Here is a 20,674-nt window from a genome sequence, read left to right as displayed (position 1 = left end):
TATGATGGAAGCAGGTCTTCCACTCCCTTAACACACAAACACAAAAAAAGAATAATTAAGTTGAAGTTAATTTTGCTCAAAATGATTACCTGTTCCAAACTTCCAGGTTAACAGAGAATCACAAACCAACAGTATTCTAACAAACATCAAAACTATCTGAACGTAATGGTATGTTGCCCGTGTGTCTGCAGAGGTCCTGGCTACTGCCTCTTAGGTGGCGAGGCTCATGCAGCTTTGCTGAGCTCATCTAGAAACTCAGTCATGAGGTTGTGCACCCAGATGTCTCTATTGTCCAGCGCCGTGTCCACCAGGTAGACGGTCATCTTCCTGTCCCAGGGGTGTGCAGCATCCTGCACTGACTCCACCCGAGCTACCAGTGGCTTCTTCTCCACATGATTACGGAACACCAAGGCGGCCTCTTCAGACCACGGGCTCTGCTTCACACCTGAGATCACGAGAGGCAGGCAGGAAATACAAAAATGAGAGCAACAGTAACGCCTTCTCCTAAACATACCGACATGCCAGGGACATAGAAAACAGATCACAGAATGCCGCTGTCGTGTGCAATTCGCACTCAGACAATAAAACTTAACATCTATCGTAACAGTGTTAGTTATCGGACGGCGTGTGTTATCGGCAAATGTTTCACTTTGTCATGGGAATCCATTATTAAACTGAAGTTATAGATTGTTAATTCATTATTAAACTTTTTATTAAAGCATTTTGATTGTTTAACAGAATGGCAGATGTTTGACACTGTGCGATAACTGACACAGGTACGCTATCTGCCTTAATTCATCCACAAAACATTCAAATCCTTTTCTCTGACAGCATCGGCGGTAAACCTGTAAGCTCCTACCTGCCAGCTCAGCAGTCATGGCCTGGAAAGGCAGCTGTCTGAACTCGTTGATGAGAGGTCGGAGTTGGCTGCTGCTCACCAGCTCGTGCTTGCCGTAGTCCAGCTCATACACAGAGACCAGCCCATTGGTCAGCAAGCCCTTGACCAGCACACGGTGCCAACTGCAGACACACAACAGCAACAGGTCATCGCCATGACCTGCTAACCCTGAGAGGTCAGGGGTTAAACATGCAAACCTGCTCAAATGTGCAGTACAGCAATATATCAGTCGAATGAATGAAAGGTTGGTTTTGCATAGCCTTTACTAGGCACCCTAGTCTTGGTCGAATACTAGCGAGCTAGTTACCTACAAAGCATGCAAACCTTGCAAACACCACCAACAGCCCATTGGCACTGACAACAGCTGCTGCGAACAGGCATCTTTTGGTGATGACGTAATGCTGTGAATTATTTTCTTACATTTCCGTTTGGGTGTTCTGACCCTAACCACAGAACTACATAACGCATAGCCTGAATGGCTAGCGGGTCCAGCTGGTGTGTTTATCGGTCCTTCACATGACCATATTCCATCAAAAATGATTTGAAGATTATACCAAAAGTAGTACATTAATAAAATCATACCTCAAAGTGTCAGGTTGTTGCATAGCATTGCTTTTAGTGTTTCACATGCATAACTGTGGAATTCATTTCACTTATGCCAATGTGTGGCACCCAGCTAAACGATGCAGCTAGCATGCAGTCAACACAATGCTTTTCTAGGGCTGATGGAATAGACAATTGTCTTTGACCGTTCTCATCTTCTCAATTTCCCAGTTTACATGCTGACAGAACAGGAAAGGCTCTAAACCCCCTCATAGCCTATGGGCTGCAGTAAAGGCAAATGCATCCTAGTGGAGTCAGAAATCAACATTCTTTTAGGTTGGTACATTTACATTGTAGGCGAAGATGTACATAATCACATAGTTACAATTTTAGAAACCCTATCGAACGTGTATCGATTAAATCTAACTGATACTCCATGGCATCGGTGCATCACTAATGATTATGGCCTATAATCACACCCAAATCAATGTGGTCATCTTAGGCCTTGTCCACAGACACAGTGAAGGTAGTGTAGGCAGAGCAGTGTGAACGTACTTGTTCTCCACCTTGGCAGCATATATGAGGTTCTTCTCCACAGTCAGGGGCTTGTCGTCCTGCACGCGGTTGTAGTAGAGGATCATCTCGCCCATCAGCACGATCAGCTTATACAGCTCCTGCCATGGCTGCACCACGAAGTGGCCCGGGTGGCAGGCCACCGACACAAACACGTCAAAGTTCTGGCCCACCTGTGGCATGTCCAGCGCCAGGGGCATGGCAGAGTTCTCTGTGCTTGGAGAAGGGGCGGGCAGCTCGCCAGCAGCAGGCATGCTGATGCGGGGCACTGCAGCAGGGGCAGAGGGGCTCCAGACGTCGGAGGTCAACAGCTGGTGGTTAACGCTGCTGCCCACCTTCTGGCAGCTGTTGGAGGGGAACAAGTAGATGTGCACGAGCCTGGACTCATCCAGCCGAGCTATCTGCGGGGGGGGCAGACAGAAGAGGGAGGCCTACTCGTTGTGTCCTCCAAACAAGAAAAGTCTGCTTTGCTTCATAGAATAGGGACTATATGAGGAAGGGGTGATGTCAGCAGTCAGGTGACCACAATATCTTCATATTCTAGTTTTTATAAACTAAAGGACATAACAGTAATAGGAAGTAAACATGGAGTTACCCACTGATGAGCAAATGACAATTAACCGGGTGTCTGTGCGGTGCGTCTGTGCGGAGCTCTTACCCTCATACTGCAGTCAGTCATGTTGAGTACAGTATCTCTGAGCCACATGATAGAGTTTGGACTCCATACACCCTCACCCACTGACAACTCTTCAAGACCGCACTTGAAAGCCTTCAAAGACAGGGACATGACAAAACAATGAGGACAACAGCATTGCATAATTACAGCATTATGAAAACTAGCAGGCTAACTAGATAGCAGACTTGCCTTTCCAAAAGACAGCACAGCTGCAGTCAATGCATACCTCATTTCACAGTAAATATTTTATATAATTCTATACAATAGGAAAGGCTGAATGGATTAGCAAACTTGTTAAAAAAAATATTTTCACCCCATCTTGTGTTTTCACACATTCACGCAAATTCAAGGATTCCCACAACTGCAATTGCATTTCCTCTTAAGTCTGGGCATAACAGTCATGGAATTTCTGCATTATTCGCGATTGGTGGTCTAAACTAAAACTCACCGAAATTTAAACCATAAGTTCTGAGAATTCCTGATGGATATTTAGTTACTTTTTGCCACAACAATCAAAACAAACCCTAGCAACATCCTGGAGGGACAGACACTATGCACCCTCTCTGCAATTCCTGCGCAGGCCACAGGGAGGAGTTTGAGAAACACTGATCTACAGTGCCCTCCGCAATTATTGGCACCCTTAGTGAATGTGACCAAAACAGGCTATGAAAAAATATATCTTTGCTGTTTATCTTCTTGGTCTTTCCCTCAAAATATTCACAAAAATCTTACCTTTTCATTGATGTAAAATTCTTGAAAGAATTAATTTTTTTGACATTACATAAAATAATTTTCTCCAAAACATGGGTGCCACAATTATTGGCAACCCTAGAAAATCCTATAATTAAAATCTAACTGAAGTATATTAGCAGTCATTTTTTACATTTTTGAGTTCACCTGTTTGATTAGGAACTCTTAAGGCGAGACATGGCAGGTGAATAGGGTAAAATTTTTAAATACAAGGGATTACCATGAAACTTTACCAGTTGATTACATACATCATTATAAGAAAAAAATGTATTACAAGATTTTGAATTTTGCATATTTAATTATGCTAATTAGGCTGGATCTCATTAAATATGCATGCTTTTGCATATATTTTCGGTACATGAATCTTAAACTGTGATAAAGCCAGGACCAAAATTCTTTTTTTATTTTGTTTATATATCAAATGACAAAAAATACTCAGATGGATTTTAGGATATCTGCTTTTATGACCTGGGAAATCAAAATATACTATCCATGGCCTTAAAAACCCTATTTTCGCCATGATTTCCAGGTAAAATGACCCATAAATCTGGCCAGGAACAATTTATAAATAAATCCGTCTGTAGATGTCTTCATAACAATGCTATGTGTTAAACTGGGAAGTGTGGTGTACCTAGGTTCTACATAGGCTGAGAAATGTGTACCTAAAAATGAAAAAACTCATTTTGAGAAAACCGCATTTAAAGACAACACGTGACGCACTGAGCGAATCACATTAGCAGGAAAGCGCCGTCAGCCAATGAATCCCTTCAGAAAGTCAGGATTGGTTGCTGAAAAGAAAGGAAATGCCCATATTTGGATTACACAGCCTTCTTATCGAGGCTCAGAGCTTTAAAATCATTGCAGACATGACAGATCTCGTGTAAAAAGACGAAACGCTGAACGCGGTTCAAGGCAGAATTCTTGGGTAATTTAGGAGAAAATGGATGCCGCGGCTGAACTAAATGCAGTGAAACAGACACATTAATGTGTAATTTTGACGTTTTCTTTATGGTAGTATGAAAGATAACAAGTTAAAGAGGCAAACTAGCCCAAAATCTCAAATTTGACCAGGGCATGAAAAAAAATCGATATTTCACCTGCCGTGTCTCGCCTTAAGTGGTCAAACATGGTATCCTGCTTCAGAGAGGTATAAATATGAGGTGGAACAGGCCAAATACCCTAAGTCATTCATTAAGATGGGAAAGACAAAAGAACTCAGTGTCAAAGTGCGCCAAAAAGTTGTTGAGCTGCTGGAACCCGGATTTAGGGATATAAGAAAATATCTAAACAGTTGGAAATACCCACTTCCACAATCAGGGCAATAGCTAAGAAGTTAAAAGCGACAGGAGATGTAAGGAATCAGCCTGGATCAGTCTGTAAATTGACCCCACGCACCGTGTGGAGGATGGTTCGACAGGCAAAAGAATCTCCAAGGATCACAGCTGGATAATTGCAGAGGTTAGTTAAGTCCTAGGGTCAGAAAGTCTCCAGAACTACCATCAGACAGCACCTACATCACCACAAGTTGTTTTTGAGGGTTGTCAGAAAAAAGCCTCTGCTGTCAATCAACAACAAACTAAAGTGCCTACAGTTTGCCAAATGTAAGTCAGACTTTTATATTAGAGTTATATGGTCAGAAGAGACCAAAAATAAGGCTTCTTGGCAACAAACATCAAAAGGTGGGTTTGGCATAGACAGAAAGATAGCCATACAGAAGAGCACCCCATACCCACTTTGAAGTATGGTGGCGGATCTCTGATGTTGGGGGGGCTGTTTTTCTTCCGAAGGCCCTCGACATCTTGTTAGGATACCTGGTATCATGGACTCCATCACATAACAGCAGATATTAAATGAAAACCTAACAGCCCCCTATAGGAAGCTTAAAATGGGCCGTGGTTGGACCTTCCAGCAGGACAATAATCAGAAGCACACCTCAAAATCAACACAAAAATGGTTCACCGACAGCAGAATAAAGGCTTTATCATGGCCATCCCAGTCCCCAGACCTAAACCCCATAGAAAATCTGTGGAAAGAGCTGAAACCTATTGTACCAGCGTTGACCTAAGAATCTGAAGGATCTGGAGAGATACTGTATGTAGGAATGGTCTCAGATCCGTGCCATGTGTTCACCAACCTCATCACGCATTGTAGGGGAAGACTTGGAGCTGTTATCTTGGCAAAGGGAGGCTGCTCAAAACATTAAATTAAGGGGTGCCAATAATTGTGGCACACCTGTTTAGGAGAATAATATTTATTTAATGTAAAATTAAAATGTTTTCTTTCAATAATTTTATTTCAATGAAAAGGTAAGATTTTTGAGAATATTTTGAGTGAAAAACCAAGAGGATAAACAGCAGACAAATATTTTTCATAGCCTGTTTTGGTCACATTCACTAAGGGTGCCAATAATTGCGGAGGGCTCTGTATGTGTCTTATAGTCCACATGCGTCTGCCTGACCTGGAATGGGATGGTGATGAGCTCAGGCAAGAAAGGCAGTGGGATGTCTCGAAGCTCAATGACCTCTACCGAGGCAGGAACTCCCAGATCCACAAACAGGATGTCCAGCACACGACTGCCATGAAGATTAGTAATCTGAGGACAGATAAGAGAAGGACAGTAACAGAATCTACATTAGAGAGGACAGTAACAGAATCTACATTAGAGAGGACAGTAACAGAATCTACATTATTGTTTAGGACTGATGGACAGATTGCCAAGAGATAGACACTTACTCTACAGATATACATGCAAAGGTTTTGCAAGGATTACAACAGTTTCGGCACACAGTGGCCACATGTTAAAACACGGTCGCATCTACATATTGTGGCTATTGGTAGTGTTTGAGAGCGGGCCCTATTTCTTCCTACCTCCACCCGAGACCATTTGTCTTGGTAGCGTGCCAGGCACACCTTCCCACAGAATGGCTTGGCCACCAACAGCTCCGAGCTCCCCTTGTTTGTAAACAGAGAGGAACAAGCGTCAGATGGCGGGCCTATTTTGTTTTGTGATTATATGACTGTGGAAGCAGCAGAACAGACTGCAAAACATGAAAAGAACTTGTGATGGAAAATCCTGAATCTCCTGAGAAATTTGTAAAACTACAATCTTGCAATAACAAGTGTTTTGGGAGTGTATTTTTCAATTCGCAGATAAAATATGTTCAGTTTCAAAGGAATATTTCTTTCAGTGGTTTCAAAACGCGCTTCGGGAGACCATGCCTAATTAATGTGGAATAGAAAAGTGTCTGCTAAAATCAACATCTACACATCACTATTTGGTCATATGCATCTAAACCTCTCTCCACCTACTCTGTGCCGTGCTATTCTGACATCCAAACATAAAATATAATGTGTGTTCAAAAAGTACATTACCACAGAGTGAATGTCTTTTTACAGAGTCTACTGTAAGGTTATCGAGGTGAGTGAGGGATTATGGGTAAAGTTAGGTTGGCAAATTCCTGGTTCTAGCGAATACGGGTAAAATCATAGTTGATTGTTAGCATTTGGCACTTAGTTGATGCCATTGACATGCATAACAATGTACTAAAGGCTGAGGCTACTATTGGAAGAGTCCATTCAGTATAGACCAGTACACCAGTACAGTGTAACATTATCTACCCCCCAATATGGGGACTGAGAGAAGGCCTAGGCCATGACAAAGTAGAGGAAACACTACAATTACAACATATGATCCAATTTTGATTCTTTGACAAACGTTCAAATGATGACTTTTAGGTCTTTAAAAAGCAAAAAATAAACCAGGAAAAAAAGCAGGACTGTCAAAGGGTGGCAAAATTAAGGAAACTAGGTGTACAAAATGATCAGCTGCTGCATCAAATCCGAGTTCACCTGAGATGAGAAAAATGACTCAATCCTCTCAAACAGGGCTTTCAGTTTGGCAAGACCACGGCAGGGGACCTGGCAGAAAATAGTTCCATCTGAGCACACGTTTGTGACGGAGACGTTCAGGTAGGTGCTGTTAACCTACAAATGTACAAACAGACAAACCAGTTAGAGAGTGCCATGTCTCAATCACAGACACACCAGTTAGAGAAGGCCATGGCTCAATTACAGACACACCAGTTAGAGAAGGCCATGGCTCAATCACAGACACACCAGTTAGAGAAGGCCATGGCTCAATCACAGACACACCAGTTAAAGAAGGCCATGGCTCAATCACAGACACACCAGTTAGAGAAGGCCATGGCTCAATCACAGACACAGACAAACCAGTTAGAGAAGGCCATGGCTCAATCACAGACACAGACAAACCAGTTAGAGAGGGCCATGGCTCAATCACAGACAAACCAGTTAGAGAAGGCCATGGCTCAATCACAGACACAGACAACCCAGTTAGAGAAGGCCATGGCTTAATCACAGACACAGACAGAAGTTGATGGTTGGCGTCAAGTGCAATCTCAGATCAAATGTTCACCTGAAGAGGGTGGCTCATGGAGCCGTCCTGGAGAGTCTTCAGACAGAGGTTATTGATGTTGACATCATTCTCCTGCGACGTATCGTACAGTACCACCAACGGAACTTCTCCTCTCTCCACCACCTCAGCCAGGAGGATGCGGCCGCAGACCTGAGACTCAAGGGCCTTCAGGACTGATGGTTCTGCATGGAAGTCCTTCAGCCCTGGAGCAGACCACAAACACATTTCATGAATTCACTCACAGCTCATTTCAAGTGAAACTCCTCACTGAAAAGGCCCACAGGCATGGATATTCAGAGTCTTTAAAATAGGAGATTCAGCAGTCTTTCAAAACATGGGCTCAACCTAATCTATAAATAATGAATCACCAACTTGTCGATCGCAATCAACTGATGAAACAAAACAGCTGCCCCTTCAATGGAATACAAATAAAATAACCTGCTTTTTCTAATCTACTCACTAACAGTCTGCAATCACTGTTTACATTTAAGACTTTTAATATCTAAACAAAAAACACTGGGACATGTGAATATGAATGCAACATGTACAACAAAAAGTGGCCATTAAATGGGTGGGCCTAAAAAACTATTGAAACGCATGTTGCCATCAATGAACAGGAAATCTTTGAGTTCATAGGTGACATGGGGCTGGAGGTAAGAGAACGCTGGTTAGGTGCATCAGACTGCGGTTTCAGTGGTGTGGTAGGAGGGGTAAACCTGCCTGCAAGGCTACAGGTGGAGGCCTGGAAGGGGAGCTTGAGGAACTTTTCATCAAGTCGTAGAATTTTATCTCTGGCCACCACTTCACTGAAGCCATGGTCCACATAGTACACCTGTAAGGAACCAGCGACAGCATGAGACCATGTTCCATTCAATCACACTTCAGTAGGTGAACCTTTGAGGCAAGAAACTGAAGCCGAGTCGGTCTAACATTAGAGGAAGGGGGGAAAATACCAGAAGATACCAGACATCCCTGAAAATGCATAACTAACCTAAAATGAGTTAAATTAACTAAAATCTATGCTTGGATTATTCATGACTGTTCAGAAATTCTCTTCGATTTAAAAACACCAGATTTTACATTTAAGAGCTCTTGTTTATCAAGAACAATTTTAAATGTTCCGTGTGGATTTGCTGTTCAAGTTCCTCTGCCTTGTCTTTGCTTACCTTGACCTTCTCAGCCATGACCTCGCACACCTGGGCTCTCAGCACCTCCTCCTCCTCCACACGCACCGTGTACAGGCGGTTGGCCAGGAGCACTGGGGGTGCCATGTTCTTCTCCGTTGCACCGTAGAACTCCCGCATGGAGTCCTCCATGGCCTCCTGGGCCTGCGAGTACTCCTGTCCGATATACCTGCAGCCCCCCAACACAGATGACACCCCTCTTTCATGCACTGGACTACAACACAGATGACACCCCTCTTTCATGCACTGGACTACAACACAACACAGATGACACCCCTCTTTCATGCATTGGACAAAAACACGGATGACACCCCTCTTTCAACACAGACACCCCTCTTTCATGCACTGGACTACAACACAGATGACACCCCTCTTTCATGCACTGGACTACAACACAGATGACACCCCTCTTTCATGCCCTGAACACAGATGACACCCCTTTTTCATGCACTTTACACAGATGACACCCCTCTTTCATGCACTGGACTACATCCCAATTCAGTCAGTAGTTCCAATGCATTTACAGCTAAAGAAACTTTCACTCAAATTATTTTCACCAGAACTACCCAATAAATTAGAATTGTACACTTCCGCTTTCAAACTGACTGGAGTCTCATTTTGTAATGCAAAGCCACGGCAAAGTACCGGAGTGACAACGTCTTTATAGCAACAGAGTATATTCAGATGGAACGTCTAAAGTGGCTAAAGAACAATATTTTGTCAAACCTGAAGTGTTTCGTATTTTTAGATAGCTACCAAAGTCACAAGGAATCTAATGTTTTTCACTCAAAATCAGCATTGTGCCCTTGCTCTTTCAGACTGACTAGATCCTGTACAGTATTTTTGGCAAAGGTAAAAAACAGTAAAGCAAAGCCTGGGCAATTAACCAGCACGTATTAGTCTGAAGCTTTTTGGCTGAGTAGAAAAATAATGGCTCAGTCTTATTGAATACGGAGAGCAGGGACCACCTGATGACAAGGCTGCAGGTAGAGAGCGCCTCGACAACCAGCACTGATGGGTAGTCCTCTTTGGGCAGGAGCAGAGAGGGCACCAGCGGGTTCGTCACTGCATGGAAGAGCTTCCGCTGGGGGGAGGGCACGGGGCTCTGGGGCCTGCTCTCGTCCATGGTGGGCCGTGCGTAGAGGATGGCCTTCTTCTTGTTGTCAGGCATGGGGTACTCGATCACGCAGCATTCACTCAGCGGAGACAGGTCTGCCAACGCCTGCACTGGGAAGGTGGTCCTGAAGGCTTCCTGAAGTGGGAGTTCAAACAGTGTTGATTATCAAACATTATCAATTCGGAAATTTCGTTGTATGCTCCAAATTTCGTAATTAAGGCTTTTTTTATTTCCCGTTCTAACAGATTTTGATTTGCCATGGTATTTACCATGATTCACTGCTAACTGCAAAATGCTACATCAATGGAGCCAGGGTTTTAAATCATGGGTAAATCCTGTTGCTAAATTGCTGAAAACCATATTGTCTCAAATGAGGTACCATGAACTTATACCACAACTATGAGCATTTACAGCTGTCCAACGCTTACCATTCTCTGACACCATGCTAACACATTCTCAATAATTATTGCTATTATTGTTTTTAAGGTACTCTAACAACATTTCATCATTATAATTTGATGGACTATGACCACTTGAAAGACAGATTAACACACCTGTCACTCACTAGCCTCTTACTACTGATCATGCAGTTTTGCGATCAAGGTCCAATCCCCTCGCCCCCACCCCCCCCAAAAAGGAACACTTTTTACAGCACAATGTTAACAAGCTAACTAGCTAGCTTTTGACAGGCCAACTGTGCTGCTGTTGGTATTTGCAAGGCATATTTGTTGGCTTTGAGCTAGCTTCATTGCTAGTTTTAGACAATACTAGACAGCATGGCATGGCATGTGTGCGGCAGAGAGGAATTCCCAGCAGGGTGGGGTGTCGGCCTACCTGGAAGAGCTTTGGCACTGCATGAGCCCACAGGCCGTTACTGTACTTCCCCAGGAGCTCCTTCAATTTGTTCTGCACATCCTCACTCAGCACCAGTGGGCCAGAGGGGGGCGAGGACACCGACGTCAGGCACAGAGACACCGGACTCTGAGGGGGGGTGGGCAGGAACGAGAACTTGGGGCTGGTAGGGGTGGGGGTGATGGTTCGGGGTGGAGGGGACATTGGGATGGTTCGGGGTGGAGGGGGCGTTGGGATGGTTCGGGGTGGAGGGGGCGTTGGAGTGGGCTTTGAGGGGATGTTAAGAGTGGGATACACAAGGCGATCCACTATGTTGTTGCTTCCAGGCTTCTCAACCTTTGGAATACATTAAATTCACGTCAGGCCATTGTGTAATATTACAGAAGAAACTAAAGTAATTCAAACTCAAAATCCAATTACCACTTGATTCAGCCTATTTTCTTATGCAAGTTAGTAAAACCCAAATATATATATATATATATATATATATATATATATATATATATATATATAAGATCCATAGCTAGCTCTTTAAAGCACACTCAAACTACAAATAAAATATAGCTGGGTGGAGAAATGTCCAGGTCATATTCAAAAAGTGTGAATGCTTACAGAGCAGACATGGGTCCATTTGTCCATGTCCTTTAGAGCAGAGGGATGTATGTCCAGTTTGAAAAGGTCTCGGTAGAGTTGAGGAATCTTCGACAGCCACACCCCACAGCTGTACTTAGAGAGAAGCTGCTTGAGTAGGCCTTGGATGTGTGGGACCTGGGCAGTGGTCAGCTCCTTGACCAACGGAGCTGGATCACCTGGAGCATAGAGGGAGCTGGTCTTTAAAAGTCCTCACATAGAAGTCTCAAACATACAGCCGCGGAAAAAATTAAGAGACCACTTCAAAATTATCAGTTTCTCTGGTTTTACTATTTATTGGTATGTGTTAAAGTAAAATGTACATTTTTGTTTTATTCTATAACCTACTGGCAACATTCCTACCAAATTTCAAATAAAAATATTGTCATTTAGATCATTTATTTGCAGAAAAATGACAATTGGTCAAAATAGCAAAAAAGATGCAGTGTCTTCAGATCTCGAATAATGCAAAGAAAACAAGCTCATATTCATTTTTAAACTACACAATACTAATGCTTTAACTTAGGAAGAGTTCAGAAATCAATATTTGGTGGAATAACCTTGATTTAAAATCACAACTTTCATGTGTCTTGGCATGCTCTCCACCAGTCTTTCACATTGCCGTTGGGTGACTTTATGCTACTCCTGGCGCAAGAATTCAAGCAGCTCGGCTTCTTTTCATGGCTTGTGACCATCCATCTTCCTCTTGATCACATTTCAGAGTTTTTTTTATGGGATTCAGGTCTCGAAATTGGGCTGGCCATGACAGGGTCCTGATCTGGTGATACTCCATCCACACCTTTACTGGCCTGGCTGTGTGGCATGCAGCATTGCCCTGCTGGAAAAAACACTTCTCAGAGTTGGGGAACATTGTCAGAGCAAAAGGAAGCAAGTTTTTCTTCCGGGACAACGTTGTACTTTGCCTGGCTGAGGTTTGTAAAAGACCATAAGGATTGAACGAAAGCCGACTGGAGGGTCTCCTAGTTCGTCTTCTCTGATGAGTCCAATTTCACAGTAGGTGCAAGACTCTGTGGCTTGTAGGCCTCTCCAGGTCTCCGTCTAACCATCAGACGACCATGTGTTGGGCAAAGCTGAAAATTGGACTCATCAGAGAAGACGAACTAGGAGACCTTCCAGTCTGCTTTGGTTCAATCCTTATGGTCTTTTACAAACCTCAGCCAGGCAAAGTACAACGTTGTCCCGGAAGAAAAACTTGCTTACTTTTGCTCTGACAATGTTCCCCAACTCTGAGAAGTGTTTTTTCCAGCAGGGCAATGCTCCATGCCACACAGCCAGGCCAGTAAAGGTGTGGATGGAGTATCACCAGATCAGGACCCTGTCATGGCCAGCCCAATTTCGAGACCTGAATCCCATAAAAAAAACTCTGAAGTGTGATCAAGAGGAAGATGGATGGTCACAAGCCATGAAAAGAAGCTGAGCTGCTTGAATTCTTGCGCCAGGAGTAGCATAAAGTCACCCAACGGCAATGTGAAAGACTGGTGGAGAGCATGCCAAGACACATGAAAGTTGTGATTTTAAATCAAGGTTATTCCACCAAATATTGATTTCTGAACTCTTCCTAAGTTAAAGCATTAGTATTGTGTAGTTTAAAAATGAATATGAGCTTGTTTTCTTTGCATTATTCGAGATCTGAAGACACTGCATCTTTTTTGCTATTTTGACCAATTGTCATTTTTCTGCAAATAAATGATCTAAATGACAATATTTTTATTTGAAATTTGGTAGAAATGTTGCCAGTAGGTTATAGAATAAAACTAAAATGTACATTTTACTTTAACACATACCAATAAATAGTAAAACCAGAGAAACTGATCATTTTGAAGTGGTCTCTTAATTTTTTCCGCAGCTGTATATGTCTTATTTTATTAACATGTATGTTCATATTTTTAAACATAACCTTGAAATTCACTGCAGATTCATGAATAATGTAAAGATTATATGCTATACTGATTGGAGACATTCAGTTCACATTCAGTAGTTAGCATGCAAAGCTGACCTTGGAGATTGGCGAATTTGACCCATAGAACGTTTAGATTAAGTTTGGAGGGCCTCACTAATGGGTCGAGCATCGTCCCATGTAAAAATATTGAAATGGACTAAACATGATTCAAAACAAAATGACATGCAAAGGAGCACCATTGCACAGTACACACAATCCACATGTACTAAGAGAGGCAAAGACTGCAATACTTGTGTGACTGGAGCACTGGACAGAGAACAAAACAAACATAATAAAAATAACATAGATAGAACGACATCAGGGCCCTGTTCGGCGTACGACTGAAGCTAAGATAATTAATTTAGCTCGCAACTGGAGATTAACTAGCTCGCTAAATGAGAACAGGCCAAACCGGTCTGGCGACGGGCGCTAATTTATTTTAACCTCAAGTTAATTTATCTCGTCAGCTAAATTGCGCGTGCACGTCTTGCTTCAAAAGGCAAGAAAGGTCGATCCCCAAAACCATGATTTTTTTTGAAAGGTATAATGGTCTAAACTCAAAGAAAAAGACTATTTTTTTTCTCCGATAACGCAGGATATGATCATGAACGCGTTATGAAGAATTCAAGACCATAATCATGTCAAAATTCAACACTCCCGTGGCTACCACAGCAATATAAGAAACTGTCTATAAGAGGTATAATACGTGACATCTTCTCCCTTCACGATATGGTACTATGGTGCAGCGGGTTAAGCGACTGGCTTGCATGCTGTAAATCACTGGTTCGACTCCCCTCACCCTCGTAAGAATTGTAGTTTTAAATCGCTTTGAATAAAACCGTCTGCTAAATGACTAAATGTGAATGTATTAATAAGAGATTCAATACATTTAAGCAATGAAAAGAAATTGTGTCTATTTCTCTCTTCTTATCATGCACCCACCTCCACCACCATTCACTACCGCACAAACACTAGACACGTTTCCAATGATGTAAGTTAAAGTAGATAAAACAACTTTAGCCAATATCTATTTGGGTTATGTGCTCAAATTTCCTGGGATCAAAGAAAACGTTAGTAGGCCTATTCATGTGCAAAGGCAGCCTGAGACGTGATTTTTAGTTTGCACATGAATACTAACGTTTACATGAAAGTTATTTCGGGTTTATCAACTGTATGTCTCAACTGTATCTACACTGTCATATAATTATGAGTGCTTTGTTCTCCGCATCGCCGACATTACAAAAATGAAGGCTACCACTGGCAAGAAAGTGATGACATTCAATGTTTGACGGTGGTGTAGCCTATGCAATAAATGACTCGAGAAGGTCTTCTAAATTAATTATTCCTTGTCGGGTGGATCGGTAGCGCTCATACAAGAACTCATCATTATGGAAAAATGGATCTTCTTGGCGATCACAAAGAACTCTTCCTACGCTAATCAAACTGACTCCTTGTCAATGGGATCCCTCCTTTTGGCGTGGGTATGGCAAGTTTAGCCAGCTAAACTTCGCTTAGCCTGCCCTGGAGCAGGCTAAAGCTAAGCGATTAATTACCATGGAAATTGAGCAAAAGTTGCTTCGCCGAATCCGCTAAAGTGGTGTTGTCTTTTTTTAGCCTGGAGTTTAGCTCGCTAAACCGCTTAGCGAGTGACGCCGAATAGTACCCAGGTCATCAGCATCCCCGTTACTAGGCAATAACAACAATTATACTAAAACCTATCTTAGGCAGACACTGAAAAGAAATACAGGTGCTATGGTATAACCATTTATGTGCCTTTTGATTCAATATAAAATGGGAATATCCTTTCATGTTTAAGTTACGGCAATTAGATATGGCAATATGCATGGAACTGAATTAATCCCAGTCCACAAAAGGGTGATTTTAACCCTACTTACCACTGCTTTGATGTGTGTTCTTGGTCACACACACTTCTCTCTGGAACCGTGAAGAAAGTGCAAGTCGGGGTCTAGAGTGAGACACAAAGCTAGTGAGCAAAACACAGTTGCATTCATTAACAATAACAGAAGAGTCCAGTCACATGACCATTTGGGAGACAACTCAATTACATTACATTTTATTTATATAGCGCCATAACAATACAATTGTCTCAAGGCTCTTTACAAAGCCCAGAGCCTGAACTTGAGCGTGTATACAGGTAAGCTAAGCTTGGAGCATCACTCCTTATACACCTCCAAGACTGTGCACACACATGCTGCTGAGCCATGCTCATACTTCTACCACCTAGCAGAAGCTAGTGTAAGCTTAGTTCATTGGTGTGCACTGACTGTACCTTTCAGTCTGTGAGTTGGGTCTGAAAGAGGTCACACTTGGCTGGTTGTTGGTGAAGAACTGCCTCTGGAGGCCGTAGTTCCCTGGGCTTGACATGCCACCACGGCCGTAGTTCCCTGGGTTTGACATGCCACCACGGCCGTAGTTCCCTGGGTTTGACATGCCACCACGGCCGTAGTTCCCTGGATATGACATGCCACCTCGGCCGGTCCGACTCATGTATTCGGGTTGCCTTAGGGAGGTTCTGGGCTTTGCTGTAGAGAGGAACACCAATTGTAGATCCTAATCCTATTTACTGAATTATCGACTAGCTTCTCAGTGAGCAGTCAAACTAAATTTCTCATGAACAGGTTTTCATTGATGTCCCAGGAAACACAACTAAGTCACGTATCAACAGTTTTCAGTACATTACACTAAGGCTTAACCAGTGATATTATAAAAGTGTAAATCAGGAAACAGCATGCTCAACCAGTAGTCTGTGGTTGGTCCTTCTTCCTCTCTGTCAACTAGTCCTCCCATAGAAAGGCAGTCCTGGGCCACATTCACACAATGGTTTGTGAAACGGGTTCAACAGAGTTTAGCTCTGCTCATTACAAGACCTTCACTTTGTTTCGACCTGAACATAGAACTTAGGTTTTGTGTGCATAAAACTGCACAAAACAAAGTGGGTTACTAGGACACTGCCTAGGCTTGGAGGGCCAGCACACACACGTCATCAGAGAGAGGCTTCATTCACCAGCAAATTAAATGAGCGTAGCTCAGATTCCTTACAAATAAACTGCACCAGACCTCTCAAGGAGAAAGACGCTGCAGGTTTCGTTTACTTTTAGTCTCCTTGATACAAAGGCACACTACACAGGCAGCAGGGCTCAAGATCAAACAAACTCTTGTTCTAGGCATAGATAGCATAGGTGATTCAACATCATCTAGTGAGATACCCAACACTAGACAAACAAACTGAGGTGAAAGAGAGTCACTGTGCACTGTGAGAGAACATAATGTAAAGTTCTGGAACATCCTAAAATCAGCTTGAGTCCCCTGCTGGACAAGTAGCGGAATGTGCTTGGTGCTTTTGAACAGCTGGCAACCCTCTGGGAATCAGTTGCAAAACATGGAAATGCTAAGTCAGATGTTATAAATATAAAGCAAAATCATGATTGTTTTTCCCCTTTCCCCACCTTGGGCTTTTCATTATTAGGGACTAGCGAAATAACAGTTCTTACCGTGGAGCATAAATGGTGATGCAGACTTCACTCTCATATGGCAGTTCACCATCTTTGCACGGCCAGTTTTTTTAGGGGCACGCTGACGCGCAATCAACTGGGCAATGTGTGCAGTCTCCTGACACACAGCAGCAAAGCACATCCCCTGCGAGACAGGTTAAAGGTCAGATAAACCAGACTGAAACTATTCTTGTGCTGCCCATTGGACTTTAGAGGATGATTGGACACATTTCCTTTTTGAAAGTTCTGCAAAGTGCAATCTTCTCCCAAACTACTCACTAGGTCTTGTTCAAAGTGCTGGCCATTTTATTGCAGTTAATGTCGAGTCATCTCTGATGGGGCTCTGTTCTAATGGCTACTTGACCCCTCATGGGCCTGACCTCTAAACTGTTCTACCTTCCACCATCTGGTCCTCACCTCTCCAAAGTGATTCTGTTCCATGCGTACCACAGAGGGAATACTCCTTAGGAATCCCTCTAAGGCGGGGTAGCCCATCTGCCTATGCTGAATAAACTCCCCGGTAAGAGCCCTGTAGTCGGACTGCAGTCTCGTCACGGACACTCCATTTTTATTGGACTGTAGAACAGCCCGCAGCATCTTTTTCACCAACTCTATGTCAGACATCCTAAAAAGAAAAATGATTAGTGTTAAAATGACTTTCCAATGTAGTGGCCAGTCTAGGTACTGGTGTCTTACTTCGGAATCAAAAGACTCGAGAGGCATAATTGAAAAGAGCTGGAAGCTTGGTTTATTGTCACAGACAAGACATTAAGAGAAGGACCCGCGTAGTCGTTCTAATGATACAAAAGTGTGTAACCCCTTATATAGACCTCAGTTATCCTATAATATTATCTGTTCATTTCCTACTGGCTCTGGGCCAAGTCCAATCAGAATTATCAAATTGTAATATTCATAAGAGGAGAAGACATTCATTTACATGGCGACTAAGAGTCTAACTCCCTTTTCTGCACATCTGGCATTCTAAAAGACACCAGACCTTAACTTAATTTATTTCAGGAAGCCTAAGCCAATTGTTCATGATACTAGCAGTGTCTAGAGAAATCCCCTAACACAGGGTTAAGCGCATGGGCTCACATGAGCTCACATGGGTTCTTGTAATTTAGAAATTAAACAATACCTACAGTTTAACAATAACTAAAAATGTGATCTACACCAACAATGCCATTTGTCCCATCACCTCACAGCATAGCTGCCATAAGAGGCTAAATATATTCGACTCAATCACAATGTAGGCTTCATGGTTGGACAGACAATACAATGTCTTGCATTTAGGCTTAAAATGTTAGCTGGCATATTTCAGGTGTTTAAGTATAATGATATTTTTTCTTGGAGGTGCAATGTAAATGCAAACTGTTACCCATGTTGTAAACGATCACAGCTAGTGTAGGCCTTGAAGTAACACTGAACAGAAATTCGGCTAAGTGTGCCAAAATAATTAACCGACGCTATAACTTTTGGAATACAATTTAAATGAATGCACTTTTCAAAACAAATGTATGCCCAGATTAACAAACGTTAGGCTGGTGTTCCATGATAATAATTAGGTTTCAGAATAAAACGTTGACATATGCCAAATCTGAACGCCCATGTTACTATAACTTTATGGTAACTTTACACAACGTTGATGGCCTTGGAATGATCGAATGATTCATGTTGTTAGCCAGCTAACCTTACCTGAATTAATTCGCATTGGTGGTGGTGTCAAGAGTTCACTTGGTTGTCTTGAATCGGGTACGCTAAAAAAATAACTCCTCCTAAAAGTAAGTTATTTAACAGGTGATTAATAATTTCCTTTTAAGCACACTAAACTTCTCTATTGAACAGACAATCGCTAGGAACCTCTTGCTAACTAATTTAGCTACATAGGGTGCGTTCGATAGCTAGCTAGCCATCTACTGGTAAATTAGCCCTTCAATTTCAACGCAATTTTAAACCAGTTTAATTCTCCTGTGTGTATTTCTGATTAATTACTGGTTGTAGTTTTGGAAATGTTAACGCAGTTAATTATAAAAAGTAACGACACACAAAACGTTAAATGGTGTTAGCTACCTGCTTAAAGGATAAGGACTAGATCACCAACGTCTGCAAACCTACTACCAAATTCCATGTGTTACTATGCTGTGTCATTACTCATTAGCGCCAAGTTCAAATGTAACATCTTGGGAGAGAAAACCTGGTGGTGATGGATTTTTTCTTCACATGTTAATACCCAATTGCCAACGAATACCCAATTGCAAACGTTTCTTTAAAATTTGACAACTTTCATTATCATTTAACTCCATTTAGGAAAAAAAATACTATTTTGCTTGAAACTTTATCTCAGTTGACGTTGCCTATATTAAGCCTAAATGATTGTTAGCCTAGTAGTTTATGCCGAATAATCCACAAGAAAATGACTAGGCTACCACCTTCATACAGGAAACAGATTAACCTGGTGCCTATAAACAGACACAAACGGCAGTCCGAGTCCCATGATGGGATGAAGGCTCATAGATGTTGAATTTACATGAGAAACCGAAAAGAAATATCACTATAATTTAAACATTTATATGTACAAATGTCTCAAGACGTCGATTCCACTACCCTTACCTGCGTGCTGTCTCATCAGTTTGATGTGGCCTGATAGGAACAGTCCCTAACACGCCCTGCAGGCTCTGACCATGTTTACAGCAGATTTGTCACACTGACTCTTGTATGGTTGGTCATTAAAGCACACGCGGTGTCTGGTATTCAGCAAGAGGCAGTTCAAGTCGCTGAAAACTTTTCACGAGGCATCGAGAAACAGGGCACTGGCTAATAGGAGCTAAACAATTTAGCCAGCAGGCACTAGATAGGCCTAAAGAGCTTACGTAAACATTTATCAGATATCTGCCTAACTTTGCCAATATGTGCACATTTTATACAAGGCAAAGGCAAGCAAAGAAAAATAAACGGATCATCCAGGAAATCTGTAAAATGTTTTTAATTGGACAGCTTTAAAATAGTGGTAGCTTAAGATACACTTATCTCAAAATGTGTACATTTCCCACAGCACATTTGATCAAAGAGGACTATGTTTAATAGTCTATGTAGTGGACTCTCATGCCAAGTCAATGAATCTACCATAAATCTGCAATAAGGCTGAAATTGGTTAGTCTCAATCAAGAGGTCTGATCAGGTCCCTGAGTAGGGTCTGTTCCATGGTCTGGTAATTGTTTAGCCTGGGAATCCATGACCCGGGCAGCAGTGATGGCGTTGTAGTTTTCTTGGAGAGACAGAGACCTTTTCTTCCGCAGCAAAATGAGTTGTGGATTCCTCTGAAGGGTGTAGAAGAGTAGCAAACGACCTTTCACCCTGCCTTCTGTGCCTGACACTGTGGGACAGCCCAGACAATGAGATATACCAAAATGAATGGTTGAATAGCCGACCCTTCAACATTGTGCTCATATACACTGTTAAGGACATGATGGATGGTAGGCTACCACAATGAGGGCTGTATGAGATACTGAATTTTGTTGACACTGTAGCCTACCAGGTGATGTGT

General features: G+C 42.4%; 1 protein-coding gene across 1 annotated transcript; it reads right to left on the bottom strand.

Moving 5' to 3' along the window:
* Nucleotides 1-224: 224 nt before the first annotated feature.
* On the bottom strand, nucleotides 225-17,754 carry LOC308363466 (tudor domain-containing protein 7B-like; the record flags this gene model as incomplete). The annotated part of the gene is made up of 17 exons (XM_080836273.1): nucleotides 225-445; nucleotides 860-1,020; nucleotides 1,997-2,415; nucleotides 2,673-2,783; nucleotides 5,899-6,033; nucleotides 6,309-6,392; nucleotides 7,290-7,424; nucleotides 7,876-8,078; nucleotides 8,596-8,707; nucleotides 9,042-9,228; nucleotides 10,028-10,311; nucleotides 11,011-11,364; nucleotides 11,641-11,837; nucleotides 15,514-15,584; nucleotides 15,909-16,161; nucleotides 17,131-17,275; nucleotides 17,548-17,754. The coding sequence occupies 17 exons, from the start codon at nucleotides 17,752-17,754 to the stop codon at nucleotides 225-227; spliced, it is 3,279 nt and encodes a 1,092-aa protein (XP_080692399.1).
* Between the last annotated feature and the right edge of the window lie 2,920 nt (nucleotides 17,755-20,674).

Source organism: Sprattus sprattus, assembly GCF_963457725.1.
Source record: "Sprattus sprattus genome assembly, chromosome: 4".
In the NCBI taxonomy this organism is placed as follows: Eukaryota; Metazoa; Chordata; class Actinopteri; order Clupeiformes; family Clupeidae; genus Sprattus; species Sprattus sprattus.
The sequence above is the reverse complement of the archived record's forward strand: the minus strand, read 5'-3'. Positions and strand labels throughout refer to the sequence as shown.